Genomic DNA, 19169 nt, shown 5'->3' on the forward strand with positions numbered 1-19169 from the left:
GAACAGCTTCTTCCCCCAAGACATAAGACTGCTAAATGGACAGCTAAATAGCTAACCAAATAGCTACCCGGACTATCTGCATTGTTCCCTTTTGCGCTAACTCTTTTGACTCATCACATAGGCTGCTGCTACTATTTATTATCTATCCTGTTGCCTAGTCACTTTACCCCTACCTACATGTACATATCTACCTCAATTACCTCATACCCTGCACATTGACTCTGTACTGGTACCCTGTGTATATTGGCCAAGTAATCGTTACTCATTGTGTAGTTATTCCTCGTGTTATTATTTTTCTATTATTTAAAAAAAAATGTCTCTGTATTGTTGGGATGTCCCTTAAGTAAGCATTTCATTGTTCGTCTACACCGGTTGTTTACGAAGCATGTGACAAATACAATTTGATTTGATTGATACACGTGTGTGTGCATGTGGACGTGTGTGTATGAACACATGACTAAGATAAGAGAGAATGAATAGGTACAGTGAGCAGTCAGCACTGACCTGTATCTGCTGCTGGAGAACGTTAGTCAGCACTGACCTGTATCTGCTGCTGGAGAACGTTAGTCAGCACTGACCTGTATCTGCTGCTGGAGAACATTAGTCAGCACTGACCTGTATCTGCTGCTGGAGAACGTTAGTCAGCACTGACCTGTATCTGCTGCTGGAGAACGTTAGTCAGCACTGACCTGTATCTGCTGCTGGAGAACGTTAGTCAGCACTGACCTGTATCTGCTGCTGGAGAACGTTAGTCAGCACTGACCTGTATCTGCTGCTGGAGAACATTAGTCAGCACTGACCTGTATCTGCTGCTGGAGAACGTTAGTCAGCACTGACCTGTATCTGCTGCTGGAGAACATTAGTCAGCACTGACCTGTATCTGCTGCTGGAGAACGTTAGTCAGCACTGACCTGTATCTGCTGCTGGAGAACGTTAGTCAGCACTGACCTGTATCTGCTGCTGGAGAACGTTAGTCAGCACTGACCTGTATCTGCTGCTGGAGAACGTTAGTCAGCACTGACCTGTATCTGCTGCTGGAGAACGTTAGTCAGCACTGACCTGTATCTGCTGCTGGAGAATGTTAGTCAGCACTGACCTGTATCTGCTGCTGGAGAACGTTAGTCAGCACTGACCTGTATCTGCTGCTGGAGAACGTTGATCTTGTGCTGCTGCTGCATGAGCTGCTGCTGTTGCCTCGCAATCTGAGAGGGCAGGAGTGAGAAGAGAATGAGACACGAATGAGAAAAGGAGATGTGAGATGTTGAGGAGAAAAAGACAAACCACAGAACAAAGCGAATGCCATGAGTTTTGAGTTTGAACATAGCAAGCTAAGGATACAAGACCGACAGAACAGAGTGAGAAAAGAACGAGACAAAAACAAGACATTATAAAATAAGAGAATGACTAAAGACAAGATGATGTGAAAGAAGGGAATTTGAGCTTAAACAAATATGTATTTTTCACATTTAAGGTGATAGAACAGAGAGGGCAGCAACAGGAGGGAAAAGAGAAAATCAGGGGAAAGGGCTGAGTCAAAAATGAGACAAAGATGTATATATTGGGAGACGAAAGTGAACATAGTGGATTATGTAACACTGGCAGTAGCACGTGTTCAAGAGACGCTATCGACAGTGAGATTGACATGTTTACGACTGACTGGCACAAGCCTTACTCCCCCTCGGCTACCTGTCATCAGGGACAATGCCTGACAGCTAGAATTGCCCAACCACACGGTTGGGTCACAAGGTCAAACTACCAAAGGTGGCGTGTTTACTCCAACTATTCAGTGAGAAATAAATAGAATACAAACTGCTGGCCCATTTTTGATATTTATTTTGATGTATTTAATTACAGGCTGTTCATTGCGGGACGTCGCCCACCCAAACATGTGTCAGGATTCATTTAGGCATGCCTTCTCAGTGGCGTCAATACAGGTCATTATTCCATCATGTCTGAACAGCTAAACAGCAGGCTAATATTGGAATGTGTCCATCTACTGTTCATGCTCACTTTTCTTTTGTGATGTGATGGAATGTGTTGTCTCATAATAGGGTGATGGGAATAAAGAACTTGTCCAAACATAATTTGTCAACACACATGTTCAGACTCGACTCATCACACACACACTTACACACACACACACACACACACACACACACACACACACACACACACACACACACACACACACAGACACACACAGACACACACACACACACACACACACACACACACACACACACACACACACACACACACACACACACCTGGTCCTGCTGCTGGCGGGCCAGCTCCATTTGCTGCCTCTGTTTCTCCATCTGTGACACAGCCATCTTCTTCTGCTCGTCGTGGGCCGCCAGGAGCTGCTCCCGCAGGCTGATAAGCTGGCCGATCATGGTGGACAGCTGCCGCTCCTTCTCCTCTAAACTCTCTGGGGTACCTGACGGAGAGAAAAAGTGAGAGCGAGAGAGAGAGAGCGAGCGAGAGAGAGCGAGAGTGGGGGGAGAAGGAGGGAGGGAGGGAGGGAGAGGAAAGAGAGAGAGAGAGTGGGGAGGAGAAAGAGAGAGGGGGGAGAGAATGGAGAGAGAGAGAGAGAGAGAAGGGGGGAGAAAGAGAGAGAGAGGGGATGGAGAGAGAGAGAGGGGATGAGACAGAAGAAAGGAGGGTGAGAAAGAGAGGGCAGGGGAGAAACAGAAAAAGAGAGGGGGAAACAGAAAGTGAGAGAGGGGAGAAACAGAGAGAGAGAGAGAGAGAGAGAGGGGAGAAACAGAGAGAGAGGAGAAACAGAGAGAGAGAGGAGAAACAGAGAGAGACAGAGGAGAAACAGAGAGAGAGAGAGAGAGAGGGAGAGAGGGAGAGAGAGAGAGAGAGAGAGAGAGAGAGAGAGAGAGAGAGAGAGAGAGAGAGAGAGAGAGAGAGAGAGAGAGAGAGGAGAAACGGAGAGAGAGAGAGAGCGAGAGAAGGAAGGATGGGGGATAGAGATAGGAGAAAAAAATAAAGAGAGAAAGTGGTATGAAAGAGAGAGGAGAGGAGAAAGAGCGAGAGAGAGAAAACATACATCCATGACTCACCTCACATAAGTGAGATATGAATGTAAACATGATCATTTTCTATCTGCTATATTCCATTCAAGGTCTCCCATCTCTGAACTGTGCCACTTGTGTTGCCGCGACCTCTCCTTCCTACAGTTGGTATAGAAAAGGACTGGGGTGGACTGTATCTTAGACTAGGTAAAAGAGTGATATTAGTGCATCTGTAGGGATGCATTCCAAATGACACCTTTTTCCCTACATAGTGCACTACTTTCGACCAGGGCCCCATAGGGCTCTGGACAATTATAGTGCACTATATAAGGTACAGGATGCCATTTGGCATGCATTCAGATCTGGTTAACAATGGTTCACTTTTCCATTCCATTGCACCATTCTCCACTGCATGTAAAGAGTAATACATTGCCCATTATACTCTACATTATACATATATGTTATTGAATTAAAGAAGAATACTTTATGAATCCATACGAGACAGACATTTTCTTCAAAGGCACAACAGCAGCAGATCTTTCTATGATTTGTAACTAGCAACCCTCTAATAGTTGCCTCAAAACTTCTCCGATTTTTTCCACCCGGTCCTGGAATCAAACCAGCAACCTTTCAGTAGCAGCACCGCCCCTCTAACCTAGGCTAACTGCCGCTCAAATTGCAGATGGTCAAATACATTAGACATTATCCAATGTTCACCGGAATACACTTGAAGACTCTATGTTCCATCTATTGACTATGATGGTCCAAAGTAGTGCACTATGAAGTGAATAGGGGTCCATTTGGGATACATCCTTTATGGACCTCTTGCTGTAACGATAAAAGCCTGAGGATGGATGAAGCCCAGGGGAAATTGACATCATCCTCTACCTTCCTTCTTCTATAAGTGCAATGAGTAATAGCGTCGGAGGGAATGGTGGCCATTTTACGGGCTTTAGACCAATTGTGCTATTTTGTATATTTTTCTTAGACTATCGTAACTTTTTTTTGTACACATTGTTTCCGCCATCATTTCTTATGACCGAAAAGAGCTTCTGGACATCAGAACAGCGATCACTAACCTCCATTTGGACGAGGAGTCAGAGGCGAAAGACACATTGATTATCGCGGACCAGGCCCAAATCCCGACACTCGAATGAGGAGACGGCGCTATAGAGACCGGCGTGCGGGATACCTGACGAGACTACGTCGAAGAGTGAATAAATTGCCTCTAACCCCCTTGCTATTGGCGAACGTGCAATCACAGGAGAACAAACTGGATGAGCTCCATTCGAGACTATCCTATCAACGTGATCTGAAGAACTAATATTCAATGTTTCTCTGAGTCGTGGTTGAACAAGGACATGGTCAATATAAATCTAGATGTTTTTTTCAATTCATCGGCAGGACAGAACGGCTGCGTCGGGGAAGAAGAGGAGGGGGTGTGTGTCTCTTTGTTAACAACAGCTGGTGCGTAATCTCTAATATTAAGGAAGTCTCGAGGTTCTGCTCGCCTGAGTTAAAATACCTTATGATAAGCTGTAGACCACACTACTTACCAAGAGAGTTTTCATCTATATTTTTCATAGCTGTCTATTTACCACCTCAAACCGATGCTGGCACTAAGACCGTACTCAGCGAATTGTATAGGGCCATATGCAAACAAGAAAATGTTCATCCAGATGCGGCGCTCCTAGTGGCCAGTGATTTTAATGCAGGAAAACTGAAATCCGTTTTACCTAATTTCTACCAGCATGTCACCTGTGCAACTAGAGGTGAAAAAACTCTAGATCACCTATACTCCACACACAGAGGTGCATAGAAAGCTCTCCATCGCCCTCCATTTGGCAAATCTGACCATAACTCTATCCTCCTGATTGCTGCTTACAAGCAAAAATTCAAACAGGAAGTACCAGTGACGCACTCAATACGGAAATGGTCCGATGAAGTGGATGTTAAGCTACAGGACAGTTTCGCTAGCACAGACTGGAATATGTTCAGGGATTCTTCTGATGGCACTGAGGAGTTTACCACATCTTTCATCGGCTTCATTAAGTGCATCGACGACGTTGTCCCCACAGTGACGTACGCACATATTCCAACCAGAAGACATGGATTACAAACAACATCCACACTGAGCTAAAGGCTAGAACTGCCATAATCCGGACGCTTATAAGAAATCCTGTTATGCCCTCCAACGAACTACCAGACAGGCAAAGTGTAACTACAGGACCAAGATCAAACCCTACTACACTGGCTCTGACGCTCGTTGGATGTGCGAGGGTTTGCAAACTATCGCAGATTACAAAGGGAAACCCAGCCGCGAGCTGTCCAGGGATGAGAGCCTACCAGACAATCTAAATACCTTCTATGCGTGCTTCGAGGCTAGAAACACTGAACTATACATGAGAGCACCAGCTGTTCCAGATGACTGTGTGGTCACGCTCTCCGTAGCTGATGTGTAACCTTTAAACAGGTTAACATTCACAAGGCAGCAGGGCCAGACAGACTACCAGGACGATTACTCAGAGCATCCGCTGACCAGCTGGCAAGTGTCTTCACTGACATTTTCAACCTCTCTCTGACCCAGTCTGTAATACCTACATGTTTCAAGCAGAACACCATAGTCCCCGTGCTCAAGCACGCCAAGGTAACCTGTCTAAATGACTATCGTCCTGTAGCACTCACATCTGTAGCCATGAATAACTTTGAAAGGCTGGTCATGGCTCACATAAACACAATCATCCCAGACACCCTGGACCCACTCCAATGCGCATACCATCCTAACAGATCCACAGATGACGTAATCTCTATTGCACTCCACACTGCCCTTTCCCACCTGGACAAAAGGAACACCTATGTGAGAATGTTGTTCATTGACTACAGCTCAGTGTTCAACACCACTGTGCCCTCCAAGCTCATCACTAAGCTAACGACCATGGGAATAAACACCTCCGTCTGAACTGGATCCTGGACTTACTGACGGGCCACCCCAAAGTAGTGTGGTTCGGCGACAACACATCCATCATGCTGACCCTAAACACGGGGGCCCCTCAGGGGTGCGTGCTTAGTCCCCTCCTGTACTCACTGTTCACCTACAACTGCGTGGCCATGCACGACTCCAACACCATCATTAGATTTGCAGACAACACAAAGGTTATAAGCTCGATCACCGGCGACAATGAGACCGCCTACAGCCTTCAGAAAATGGAGGGCCGAGCACGCCCCCATCCACATCGAAGGGGCTGTTGTGGAACGGGGCGAGAGCTTCAAGTTTATCGGTGTCCATATCACTAAGGAACTATCATGGTCCACACATATCAACACAGTGGTGAAGAGGGCACAACAATGGCTCTTCCCCCTCAGGAGGCTGAAAAGATTTGGCATGGGCCCTTAGATCGTCAAAATGTTCTACAGCTGCACCATTGAGAGCATCTTGACTGGCTGCATCACCGCTTGGTATGGCAACTGCTTGAACAGGTTATTTTATGCTAGTGGTTGTATTAATTTGGGATCTATCGCATCCCACAACTGTCCCAGACTATGTTTGTAATAATTATTTATCTTACAGAATAGGTCAACTTTTGTACTAGTAAATTGCTATAGTCTAGTCCTTTGGCTGTTCGTTAGGCCTACTCATCTTGTTGGCTGACAAAAAGTAAATGTGGACAGTTCTTCCAATATCTTCAATATGCGCCTCGGAATTGGATAATGATGCGTGCAGTTGCATCCCCGATGTGTCCGTCTTCACTTGTAGCCTGTGAGAAAGACCCGATCACGTGACGGAGAGCCATGTGAGTGAGAGGTGGGTGCTTCGGCATGCAGCCGGGAGAAGGGAATTGTAATTATTATAGTCAGCCCAAGGGCACAATGATCACTAGCCTCAAAAGACATGGATTTTTTTTAAGGGGCATTACGGCCAAACAACGGGGATGCAGCCAGGAAATTGTGAAATTGTGAATGAAAGACTGATGAAGTGTGTAAAGCCTGCGCAAAAAACAAAGTAGAGCTCATGTGCCTTTCATGGGACTTTTTTCAAATCAGAGTCGCATCATCTAGCTTTAGAATGTATTAAAAATCGAAACATATAGCATCACAACTAAAGTTACATAAATAACTCTAAATGAAGCATATAGAAGTACCTTTTTCTTTGTTAACCGCTCAACACAAAATAGCCACATGAGCGCACTCCCTCAAATCGATTAGAGAAAATGTCCTTTCTATTTCATTCAGCTATGTTCAATTGTATTCTTCATACTATAAAAAAATGCCACAGAATTCTACACAAATCTTGTCTGCTAAATTAACTAGTGTAGCCCACAGCCATATTGCAAAGCCAGATCAGGGCCTTACAAGGACAACTCAGAGTATGCCATTCTGTTCTTCTGAAATAGACTAGATTTTCTTCACATCATATTCATTTAGACCAGTCTAAACTGGTCACGTCCGGTTGTGGCACAGCCCAGGAACGAACCCAGGTCTGTATTAACACCTCTAGCACTGCTTGTGATGCAGTACCTTAGACCAATGCGCCACCCGGGAGGCCCTAAAAGTGTTTGTTAATTAACGGTCAATTACCGTGAGACCTGTGGTTATTTGCTTGACAATCACCAGCTGACAAAATTTTATGACCACCACAGCCCTAGGTCTGACCCGGTACTAGATGGGTGTACCTAATAAACTGTCCACTCACTGTATGTAGACCACCTTCAATAGATGATAGATAGTCAATGAACCTCAACTGCTTCTGTATATTAGGCTGGTTCCTTCCCTAAACCTTTATCAAGAAAAAAAACTAAACGGCACAGATTCAAACCCAAGAGTGGTACACTAATGTTACCGGACACTCTATTACACAGGTTTTCTCAGGCCAACGGGAGGAAAAATCAGGGAGAATATTGTAAGATTCGTCAAGACTAAAGATAACTGTGAATGAACAAATATGTTGATTGTGTTGTGTGTGATTCACAGCAAAACAGTCCTATATCTATCCATCTATCTCTCTCAGTGGTTAGTCCCCGTTCCATGTCAAGCATTAAGAAGTGAGTCTGCCGTTTGAATTGAATCACAGTGTTTTGGAGTGAGGACACAGCTGGTGGAACAGAGTGCTCTGTGTGTAAGAGAGAGAGAGTGAGAGAGGGAAAGAGAGAGGGAGAGAGAGAGAGACAGAGAGAGAGCAACAGAGACGGAGAGAGAGAGCGAGACGGAGAGCGAGAGATAGCGAGACGAAGAGTCGGAGAGCGAGAGCGAGACAAAAAGAGAGACGTAGAGAAAATGAATACGAGAGAGAGACAGCTCCAGCTGCTTAAGTATGAGAGTTGAAGTGAGGAGGCTCAATGACAATCCTGTTCCAATTTCTGTGTATTTTTTACGTTATCTGCAGAGGAAATGCTGCCATTTCTAAGTGGGCAATCTAAATGGCACTTTCAGAGTGCCGCTAAGAAGGAGCAGATTGATGAGGAATGAGAGGTTTGGATTCAGAAAGCTGGTTGAATCCCATGGTTGTATCCCAAATGGCACCCTATTCCCTATATAGTGCACTACTTTTGTCCAGGACCTATAGGGCTCTGTCCATAAGTAGTGCACAATGTAGGGAATAGGGTGCCATTTGGGACGCACACATAATGTGCCATTTGAGACGCACACAATGATATCTCCCTCAATCGAACTTTTCATCCTAGCGGCTAGAGTGTTGGGGCAGTAACCAAAGAAATCTGTCGATGTGGCCTTGAGCAAGGTACGTAACCCTAATCTGCTCCAGGGCCGCCGTACTACTATGACTGACCCTGTAAAACAACACATTTCACTGCATCTATCCTAAACAGTCTTTTTTTCCTTTTTTACAATGCCAGGAGAATTATGTCTGAAACATGTTGCGTAAGATGTTTTTAGATTCTTGAATGATTTTGCAGCAGGATATCAGTTATTACTTATCTTTTTTTATTGTTTTATCAGATATAATAAGCCTGTGCCCATGTTACTCAGACACTGAGGAGGACTGAAGTATGGTGAAATAAAAAGGGAACTGTTTCAAATCAAATAATTCCCATCCACTGTGTTTATGTGTGTGTCAGTGGAGGCTGCTGGGAGGAGCTATAGGAGGACGAGCTCATTGTAAAAGCTGGAATGGAATGAATGGAATGTTATCAAACATTTGGTTTCCACATGTTTGATACCATTCCATTTATTCCATTCCAGCCATTACAATGAGGCAGTCCTCCTATAAGCTCCTCCCACCAGCCTCCACTGGGGTGTGCGTTCGTGCATGCCCACGGTGGGTATGGGTGTAAAGACAGTCATCTCTGAAAGTCAGCTTTCATACAATATACAGCCTCACGGCCAATCCTAAAAGCATGTGTAGAATTGTATAGATGTTAACCACACTAAAGCACTTGTTGATTCATCATTCAACCCGCTGTGGGTCTTAATGCGTTAAAGCCTCTTAGTTTGCATGCTAATGAAGCAGTAGACCTTGTGCCTCGCCAACTAATGGATGAGGCTTTTTCTCTCTCTCTCTATGTGTGTGTGTAAAAGCATAATTGATATGATATTCAATTTTCAAACCATAAGCTAAAACATGCCTGTGTGCGATTCTATGTAACCCTCCTCCACCTGTGTCTATTCACAAGCTAGTCCTAATGGGCGTTTGAATTGAATACAATACACTGAAATCAGTTAGCTTTCCTAACTACAAATTTGGATTTGCTTACTTTGCACATAAGAGCATTTACCCCACCTCATGAATAGGCTTGTCAAAGTTACTGCTGAGGAATACACACATTAGAAAGTGGACTGCTTTTTCATACATACATTTAATCAAAGTTATAATTACAACCTGGACATGAAAAGAATGCTTACATAAGTATTCAGACCCTTTACTCAGTACTTTGTTGAAGCACCTTTGGCAGCGATTACAGCCTCGAGTCTTCTTGGGTATGACGCTACAAGCTTGGCACACCTTTATTTGGGAAGTTTCTCCCATTCTTCTCTGCAGATCCTCTCAAGCTATGTCAGGATGGATGGGGAACGTCGCTGCACAGCTATTTTCAGGTCTCTCCAGAGATGTTCGATCAGGTTCAAGTCTAGGCTCTGGCTGGGGCACTCAAGGACATTCAGAGACTTGTCCTGAAGCCACTCCTGCGTTGTCTTGGTTGTGTGCTTAGGGTCATTGTCCTGTTGGAAGGTGAACCTTGACCCCAGTCTGAGGTCCTGAGCGCTCTGGAGCAGGTTTTCATCAAGGAGCTCTCTATACTTTGCTCCGTTCATCTTTCCATCGATCCTGACTAGTCTCCCAGCCTCTGCCGCTGAAAAACATCCACACAGCATGATGCTGCCACCATCATGCTTCACCATAGGGATGTTGCCAGGTTTCCTCTAGACGTGACACTTGGCATTCAGGCCAAAGAGTTCAATCTTGGTTTCATCAGACCAGAGAATCTTGTTTCTCATGGTCTGAGAGTCCGTTAGGTGCCTTTTGGCAAACTCCAAGTTGGCTGTTGTGCCTTTTATTGAGGAGTGGCTTCCGTCTGGTCACTCTACCTTAAAGGCCTGATTGGTGGAGTGCTGCAGAGATGGTTGTCCTCCTGGAAGGTTCTCCTAACTCCAAAGAGGAATTCTAGAGCTCTGTCAGAGTGACCATCGGGTTCTTGGTCAACTCCCTGACCAAGGCCCTTCTCCCTCGATTTCTCAGTTGGGCCAGGTGAACAGCTCTAGGAAGAGTCTTGGTGGTTCCAAACTTCTCCCATTTAAGATGGAGGCCATTGTGTTATTGGGGACATTGAGTGCTGCAGAAATGTTTTGCTACCCTTTCCCAGATCTGTGCCTCAACACAACCCTTTCTCGGAGCTCTACGGACAATTCCTTCGACCTCATGGCTTGGTTTTTGCTCTGACATGCACGGTCAGCTGTGGGACCTTATATAGACAGGTTTGTGCCTTTCCAAATAATGTCCAATCAATTGAATTTACCACAGGTGGACGCCAATCAAGTTGTAGAAACATCTCAAGGATGATCAATGGAAACAGGATGCACCTGAGCTCAATTTCGAGTCTCATAGCAAAGGGTCTGAACACTTATGTAAATAAGGTCTGTTTTTTTTTTATAAATTAGCTCACATTTCTAAAAAACTGTTTTTGCTTCGTCATTATGGGGCATTATGTGTAGATTGATGAGGTTGTTTTTCATTTAATATATTCTATAATAAGCCTGTAACGTTAAGGGGTCTGAATACTTTCCAAATGCAGTGTAACTACAATAGAGTGGGGGATACCCGGTGAATAACAGCCATCTTTGATGCAAAGTCTCACCTTTGACCTCTCCTAGGAGCTTGCTGGCATTCAGTCTGTCCATCCTGTCTTTCCAGTCCTTAGACAGAAGTCTCTCCATACAGGACGACTCTACAGGAGGAGAGAGGAGGAGAGGGACACACAAGATAGTATCCTGGTTCTGTCAATCAAGGTACATGTTATTGGCTAAGCAGAATGCGATGGAAACCACTCCACTAAATCTCTCAATGGGTCTCTTTAGATTCTCTGAATATTATGCTCAGCATTCATCTCTATGCCCCCAGTGTGTATGAGAGAGAGAGAGAGATATCGGAGACGTCAAGCAGTCAAGAAGGCATTCTTCTCTTCCAGTATGGAAACCCCCCAAAGGGATTTTCTAGATAAAAAATGGTTAAGTGGACAATGGCTCATCTGTGGGACTAGATCCTAACAAAAGGACAAGTATTCATAAGCACATGGGCATTTTAACGGCTTAATTTTTTGTTTGAGAGGGTTGCGCATAGGCTATTGTGGTCATGAGGCTCTCAAAAGGGGGAATACAACTAACTTGAAGTCTGTCCCAAATGGCACCCTATTCCCTATGTAGTGCACTACTTTTGACCAGGACCCTATGGGAATAGGGTGCCATTTGAGACACAAGTTATTCAGCCCCATTAAAGCCTAGCATGTTAACACTGGATTATGATTATTGTAAATAAGTTCATGCTGTGCGGGATCCCATGGGATGAACACGAACAATGGTCAATTAAAGGGAGGCAATGGATGCGTTCCGAATAGCACCCTATTCCTTATGTAGTGCACTACTTTTAACCAAAGTAATGCACTATGTATGAGATGCAGCCCATAAGAAACAGAATGTAAATGCTTACAAAAGAGGCAAACTTCAAAACATATTTCAAATTCCAAAAGGCCTTTCCCACCCTGTGTACTCAAAACATGGAAGTCCAACTCCTAATAACAAGATGCAATTTTGCCATCAAAATCCCCTGTAATTTGTTGATAATTTGTCTTCTCAACCTGAAAGGACGCCTAGCGTGACATGTACTGTATATATTTGGTAGACTATTTACAACCAAGGGAAGAGTGTCTTTCTCCCACTATGAGAGCTAAACATACAGTCTGTTAGGCCTCGCATAAAACACAATTAGAGGGAGGATTTATAGACGCACTTAGGGAAGAAAATACAACCTGTAACTCTACTCTACGTCTGTGCTTTGGCGCTGTACGAGGGAAACGTGCGTGTCTGTGTGTGCGCGTGCGTGTGCATGTGTGTGTGGGGGGGGTTTATACGATTTATACCCCCCCACACTGATGAACATCTGAAGAGAAAAGGAGGAAGAAGGGAGCGCGAGACACAGGAGGATGGAGAGGAGAAGAGAGGAGGAAATGAGGATGGAGAAGAGAGGAGTAAATGAGGATGGAGAGGAGAAGAGAGGAGTAAATGAGGATGGAGAAGAGAGGAGAGGAGGAAATGAGGATGGAGAAGAGAGGAGTAAATGAGGATGGAGAAGAGAGGAGTAAATGAGGATGGAGAGGAGAAGAGAGGAGGAAATGAGGATGGAGAAGAGAGGAGTAAATGAGGATGGAGAGGAGAAGAGAGGAGGAAATGAGGATGGAGAAGAGAGGAGTAAATGAGGATGGAGAAGAGAGGAGTAAATGAGGATGGAGAGGAGAAGAGAGGAGGAAATGAGGATGGAGAAGAGAGGAGTAAATGAGGATGGAGAGGAGAAGAGAGGAGTAAATGAGGATGGAGAAGAGAGGAGTAAATGAGGATGGAGAGGAGAAGAGAGGAGGAAATGAGGATGGAGAAGAGAGGAGTAAATGAGGATGAGAGGAGAAGAGAGGAGGAAATGAGGATGGAGAAGAGAGGAGTAAATGAGGATGGAGAGGAGAAGAGAGGAGGAAAGGAGGATGAGATGTGTTTTACCCTAGATGGGTCTCTATCTCTCCCTCCTTTCTTAACCCTACAGAGTGAGGATCAAGTGATGTTTAGATTGGGGAATGGATAAAAATACCACACTGTCCACACCTTCCCAACGTAGAGGGGCTATTCAGGTGATAAACGACTTGTGAACAAAGTCCAGAGAACGGAAGAGAGGGAGAAGGGGAGAGAGGGAGAAGAGGAGAGAGAGTGAGAGAGAGGGAGAAGAGGAGAGAGAGTGAGAGAGAGGGAGAAGAGGAGAGAGGGAGAAGAGGAGAGAGAGTGAGAGAGAGGGAGAAGAGGAGAGAGGGAGAAGAGGAGAGAGAGTGAGAGAGAGGGAGAAGAGGAGAAAGGGAGAAGGGGTGAGAGGGAGAGAGATAGAAGGGGAGAGAGAGGGGGGAAGGGAGAGAGAGAGGGAGAAGGGGAGAGATAGGGAGAAGGGGAGAGAGAGAGGGAGAAGGGGAGAGATAGGGAGAAGGGGAGAGCGAGGGAGAGAGAGGGAGCGAGGGAGAGAGAGGGAGTGAAGGAGAGAGAATGAGAGAGGGAGAAGTGGAGAGATAAGTGGAGAGATAAGGGGAGAGATAAGGAGAAGGGGAGAGACAAGGAGAAGAGAGGGAGAAGGCAGAGAGAGGGAGAAGGGAGAGAGAGGGAGAAGGGGAAAAGGGAATGAAGAGGGAAGAAACGGAGGGTGATGAAGAGGAAGAGAAGAAGGGAGGAGGAAGAAGAAGAGATAAGAGATGAGTGGGAGAGGAGGAAGAAAATAGGGAGGAGAAGAGGACACACAGACGCACACACAGACACACAGACACACAGACCCCAACACACACAGGCAGAGCTGTCATTGTAAATCTGTTGGGCCCGCCAAGTATCAGAGATTGTGCTTGGTGTAAACAGACTTTTTATCACCTGGCTGCCTCAGCATTGTGCCAAAAGCAAGTGTTTATGGTGTTTAACAGAAACCACAGGCGTGTGACGGTGTGCAGCAGGCAAGCATCAACAGTCCTGGAGGGAGGCCACTGCCAGGAGCTTAGAGCCAGCATTTACTGCCTACAGCAGCCTCCCATGAGATCACCACTTGTAGAGAGGAGAGATATCATCCTTGTCTTTCTCTTGCTCCATCTCTCACATACACACCTAGTAGCAAGCACGCAACACGCAGCACACACACACCAGCAGTTGTCCTAAACACTGATATAAGGATGTGTGTGTGTGTGTGTGTGTGTGTGTGTGTGTGTGTGTGTGTGTGTGTGTGTGTGTGTGTGTGTGTGTGTGTGTGTGTGTGTGTGTGTGTGTGTGTGTGTGTGTGTGTGTGTGTGTGTGCTAAAGAGTGGATCTCTCCTTTCCTCTCTGGCCTGACTCCTGGTGTTTCTCCTTTCCTCGCTGGCCTGACTCCTGGTGTTTCTCCTTTCCTCTCTGGCCTGACTCCTGGTATTTCTCCTTTCCTCTCTGGCCTGACTCCTGGTGTTTCTCCTTTCCTCTCTGGCCTGACTCCTGGTGTTTCTCCGTTCCTCTCTGGCCTGACTCCTGGTGTTTCTCCTTTCCTCTCTGGCCTGACTCCTGGTGTTTCTCCTTTCCTCTCTGGCCTGACTCCTGGTGTTTCTCCTTTCCTCTCGGGCCTGACTCCTGGTGTTTCTCCGTTCCTCTCTGGCCTGACTCCTGGTGTTTCTCCTTTCCTCTCTGGCCTGACTCCTGGTATTTCTCCTTTCCTCTCTGGCCTGACTCCTGGTGTTTCTCCTTTCCTCTCTGGCCTGACTCCTGGTGTTTCTCCTTTCCTCGCTGGCCTGACTCCTGGTGTTTCTCCTTTCCTCTCTGGCCTGACTCCTGGTGTTTCTCCTTTCCTCTCTGGCCTGACTCCTGGTGTTTCTCCGTTCCTCTCTGGCCTGACTCCTGGTGTTTCTCCTTTCCTCTCTGGCCTGACTCCTGGTGTTTCTCCTTTCCTCTCTGGCCTGACTCCTGGTGTTTCTCCTTTCCTCTCTGGCCTGACTCCTGGTGTTTCTCCTTTCCTCTCTGGCCTGACTCCTGGTGTTTCTCCGTTCCTCTCTGGCCTGACTCCTGGTGTTTCTCCTTTCCTCTCTGGCCTGACTCCTGGTGTTTCTCCTTTCCTCTCTGGCCTGACTCCTGGTATTTCTCCTTTCCTCTCTGGCCTGACTCCTGGTGTTTCTCCTTTCCTCTCTGGCCTGACTCCTGGTGTTTCTTCTTTCCCCTCTGGCCTGACTCTTGGTATTTGGACATACAGTATGTTGAGTTTTATGCTTTCACTCTGACATAAATCCTTTGTCCAGTTGTTCTCTCTCTCCAACTGCACTATTGGGTACTGACCTCCTCCCACCTCGAAATAAAGTATAGTGTATGTTTCTGATACAACAGTAGCTGGGGCAACAGTAGCTGGGGCAACAGTAGCTGGGGCTACAGTAGCTGGGGCAACAGTAGCTGGTAGCTGTCATTGTCATTTTATTTCTCTACTCAGTCCATTTGATGTAGTAGGGGAGGAGAGTTGATTTGGCTGGTGGATCCTGACAGCTCTCTAGTTAGGCGTCAGTGCTCTAGGTATCATGCATTAACCATTGGGATGAAAACATGTGCGAACACACACATAAACACACACACAAACAAACACATAAACACCCACCCCAACACACACACATAAACACATACACAAACACACACACACACACACACACACACACACACACACACACACACACACACACACACACACACACACACACACACACACACACACACACGCACACACAAGTAAAACAGGCCAGGTGTGTACTGTAGCCAGCTAGCCACTGCAAGAGTAAAACAGGCCAGGTGTGTACTGTAGCCAGCTAGCCACTACAAGAGTAAAACAGACCAGGTGTGTACTGTAGCCAGCTAGCCACTACAAGAGTAAAACAGGCCAGGTGTGTACTGTAGCCAGCTAGCCACTACAAGAGTAAAACAGGCCAGGTGTGTACTGTAGCCAGCTAGCCACTGCAAGAGTAAAACAGACCAGGTGTGTACTGTAGCCAGCTAGCCACTACAAGAGTAAAACAGGCCAGGTGTGTACTGTAGCCAGCTAGCCACTACAAGAGTAAAACAGGCCAGGTGTGTACTGTAGCCAGCTAGCCACTACAAGAGTAAAACAGACCAGGTGTGTACTGTAGCCAGCTAGCCACTACAAGAGTAAAACAGGCGGGTGTGTACTGTAGCCAGCTAGCCACTACAAGAGTAAAACAGGCCAGGTGTGTACTGTAGCCAGCTAGCCACTGCAAGAGTAAAACAGGCCAGGTGTGTACTGTAGCCAGCTAGCCACTACAAGAGTAAAACAGGCCAGGTGTGTACTGTAGCCAGCTAGCCACTACAAGAGTAAAACAGGCCAGGTGTGTACTATAGCCAGCTAGCCACTACAAGAGTAAAACAGGCCAGGTGTGTACTGTAGCCAACTAGCCACTACAAGAGTAAAACAGGCCGGGTGTGTACTGTAGCCAGCTAGCCACTACAAGAGTAAAACAGACCAGGTGTGTACTGTAGCCAGCTAGCCACTACAAGAGTAAAACAGACCAGGTGTGTACTGTAGCCAGCTAGCCACTACAAGAGTAAAACAGGCCAGGTGTGTACTATAGCCAGCTAGCCACTACAAGAGTAAAACAGGCCAGGTGTGTACTGTAGCCAGCTAGCCACTACAAGAGTAAAACAGGCAGGGTGTGTACTGTAGCCAGCTAGCCACTACAAGAGTAAAACAGGCCAGGTGTGTACTGTAGCCAGCTAGCCACTACAAGAGTAAAACAGACCAGGTGTGTACTGTAGCCAGCTAGCCACTACAAGAGTAAAACAGGCCAGGTGTGTACTATAGCCAGCTAGCCACTACAAGAGTAAAACAGGCCAGGTGTGTACTGTAGCCAGCTAGCCACTACAAGAGTAAAACAGGCAGGGTGTGTACTGTAGCCAGCTAGCCACTACAAGAGTAAAACAGGCCAGGTGTGTACTGTAGCCAGCTAGCCACTACAAGAGTAAAACAGACCAGGTGTGTACTGTAGCCAGCTAGCCACTACAAGAGTAAAACAGGCCAGGTGTGTACTGTAGCCAGCTAGCCACTACAAGAGTAAAACAGGCCAGGTGTGTACTGTAGCCAGCTAGCCACTACAAGAGTAAAACAGACCAGGTGTGTACTGTAGCCAGCTAGCCACTACAAGATCTAATTGCTGTAAAACCATTAGAGGCCCAAGTCAGATGTGTGTTGTGTGTGTTGTGTGTGTGGTGTGTTGTGTGTGTTGTATGTGTTGTGTGTGTGGTGTGTGTTGTGTGTTGTGTGTGTGTGTGTGTTGTGTGTGTGTGTGTGTGTGTTAGCACGGTGTCCGTTACTGAGACACTATTTTCATCTGTCAGATGACACCTGCTCTTCCTCTCGCTTTTGTTGGATCTAACTGCCACGGGCTCCAGGGTGACATTTCCCCTAGGTACAGATCTAGGATCTGCCAACCTTACCCGATCTTACCCTTAACCATTAGTGGGGAAAATGCAAAATTGACCCAAGATCAGCATCTTGGTGCAACTTAATCCTGCCCACGTTTGGAGAATGCCTGCAAGCAGCTATTTTACAGAGGGTGGATGGGGGCTGGCTGAAGGGTGTAGTAGCATACTAGTCTCTCTGTACTACCTAGTCAACTGATCAACCAGGTCAGTTGACCCACAAGCTTCCAAGTTTCTACCTCAATTTTACCAACACGTTTCCTGCGCCACTAGGGGCAGTAAAACGGTAGACCACTTATATTTTAACCACACAAATGCATACAAGGCCCTACCTCGTCCTCCCTTCGGCAAATCTGACCACTATTCTCCTGGTTCTTGTTTACAAACAAAAGCTCAAACAGGAAGTACCAGTGATGTGCTCAATACGTAAGTGGTCTGATGAAGCAGACGCGAGGCTACCAGACTGTTTTGCTGGTACAGACTAGGTTATGTTCCGGGATTCATCTGATAGCACTGAGGAGTTTACCACATCAGTCAGGGGCTTCATCAATAAATCTGTAGACCAAGTCGTCCCCACAGTAATTATACGAACGTATAAAAAAAAAAATGGTTCACAGGCAATATCCATGCTGGACTAAAGGCTAGCACTACTGCTTACAAGGAAAGAGACACAGGCATTGACACATACAAGAAAGCCTGCTATGACCCCCGATGAGGCATCAAACATGCAAAAAGCTCCAATGCTTGTAGACTATAACGGATTACAAAGGGAAACACACACACACACCCACACCCACACACACACACACACACACACACACACACACACACACACACACACACACACACACACACACACAGCCCAGTGATGCAGAAATCCCAAACGCCTATGTTTCTTCGAATTATATATTTTTTATTCTGCATCATTGTGAAGAGCTTGTAAGCAAACAATTCAAGGTAAGTCTAAACCCATTGTAATTGGTGCATATATCAAATATAATTGTATTTTAAATTCAAAACCGTTGGATTGGTGGATGAAGGGAAGAGAAGAAGCCTAGAATTTTACAGAATGGTAGAAGTGTAAAAGGGTAGACATGTAGAAGTGTAGAGAAGGGTAGAAGTGTAGAGAAGGTTAGATGTGTAGAAAAGGGTAGAAGTGTAGAGAAGGGTAGAAGTGTAGAGAAGGGTAGAAGTGTAGAGAAGGTTAGATGTGTAGAAAAGGGTAGAAGTGTAGAGAAGGGTAGAAGTGTAGAGAAGGGTAGAAGTGTAGAGAAGGGTAGAAGTGTAGAGAAGGGTAGAAGTGTAAAGACGGGTAGAAGTGTAGAGAAGGGTAGAAGTGTAGAGAAGGATAGAAGTGTAGAGAAGGGTAGAAGTGTAGAGAAGGGTAGAAGTGTAGAGAAGGGTAGAAGTGTAGAAGTGTAGAAGGATAGAGAAGGGGAGAAGTGTAAACAGGTATAAGTGTAAAAGGGAAGCTCAGGGTAGAAG

The 19169-nt window shown here is 46.0% G+C and overlaps 1 protein-coding gene across 1 annotated transcript in view; it reads right to left on the minus strand.

Moving 5' to 3' along the window:
- The window catches only part of LOC120052349 (transcription factor SOX-6-like), a 183676-nt gene that overhangs the window by 73962 nt on the left and 90545 nt on the right, over positions 1–19169 (minus strand). The window contains exons 5-7 of the mRNA XM_038999204.1: positions 11327–11416; positions 2268–2440; positions 1134–1202 (exon numbers count right to left, since the gene is read on the minus strand). Of these exons, the coding sequence (XP_038855132.1) occupies positions 1134–1202; positions 2268–2440; positions 11327–11416 (332 nt within the window). The remainder of the gene's footprint in view (positions 1–1133; positions 1203–2267; positions 2441–11326; positions 11417–19169) is intronic.

The sequence above is a fragment of the Salvelinus namaycush genome, chromosome 8, assembly GCF_016432855.1.
Source record: "Salvelinus namaycush isolate Seneca chromosome 8, SaNama_1.0, whole genome shotgun sequence".
In the NCBI taxonomy this organism is placed as follows: domain Eukaryota; kingdom Metazoa; phylum Chordata; class Actinopteri; order Salmoniformes; family Salmonidae; genus Salvelinus; species Salvelinus namaycush.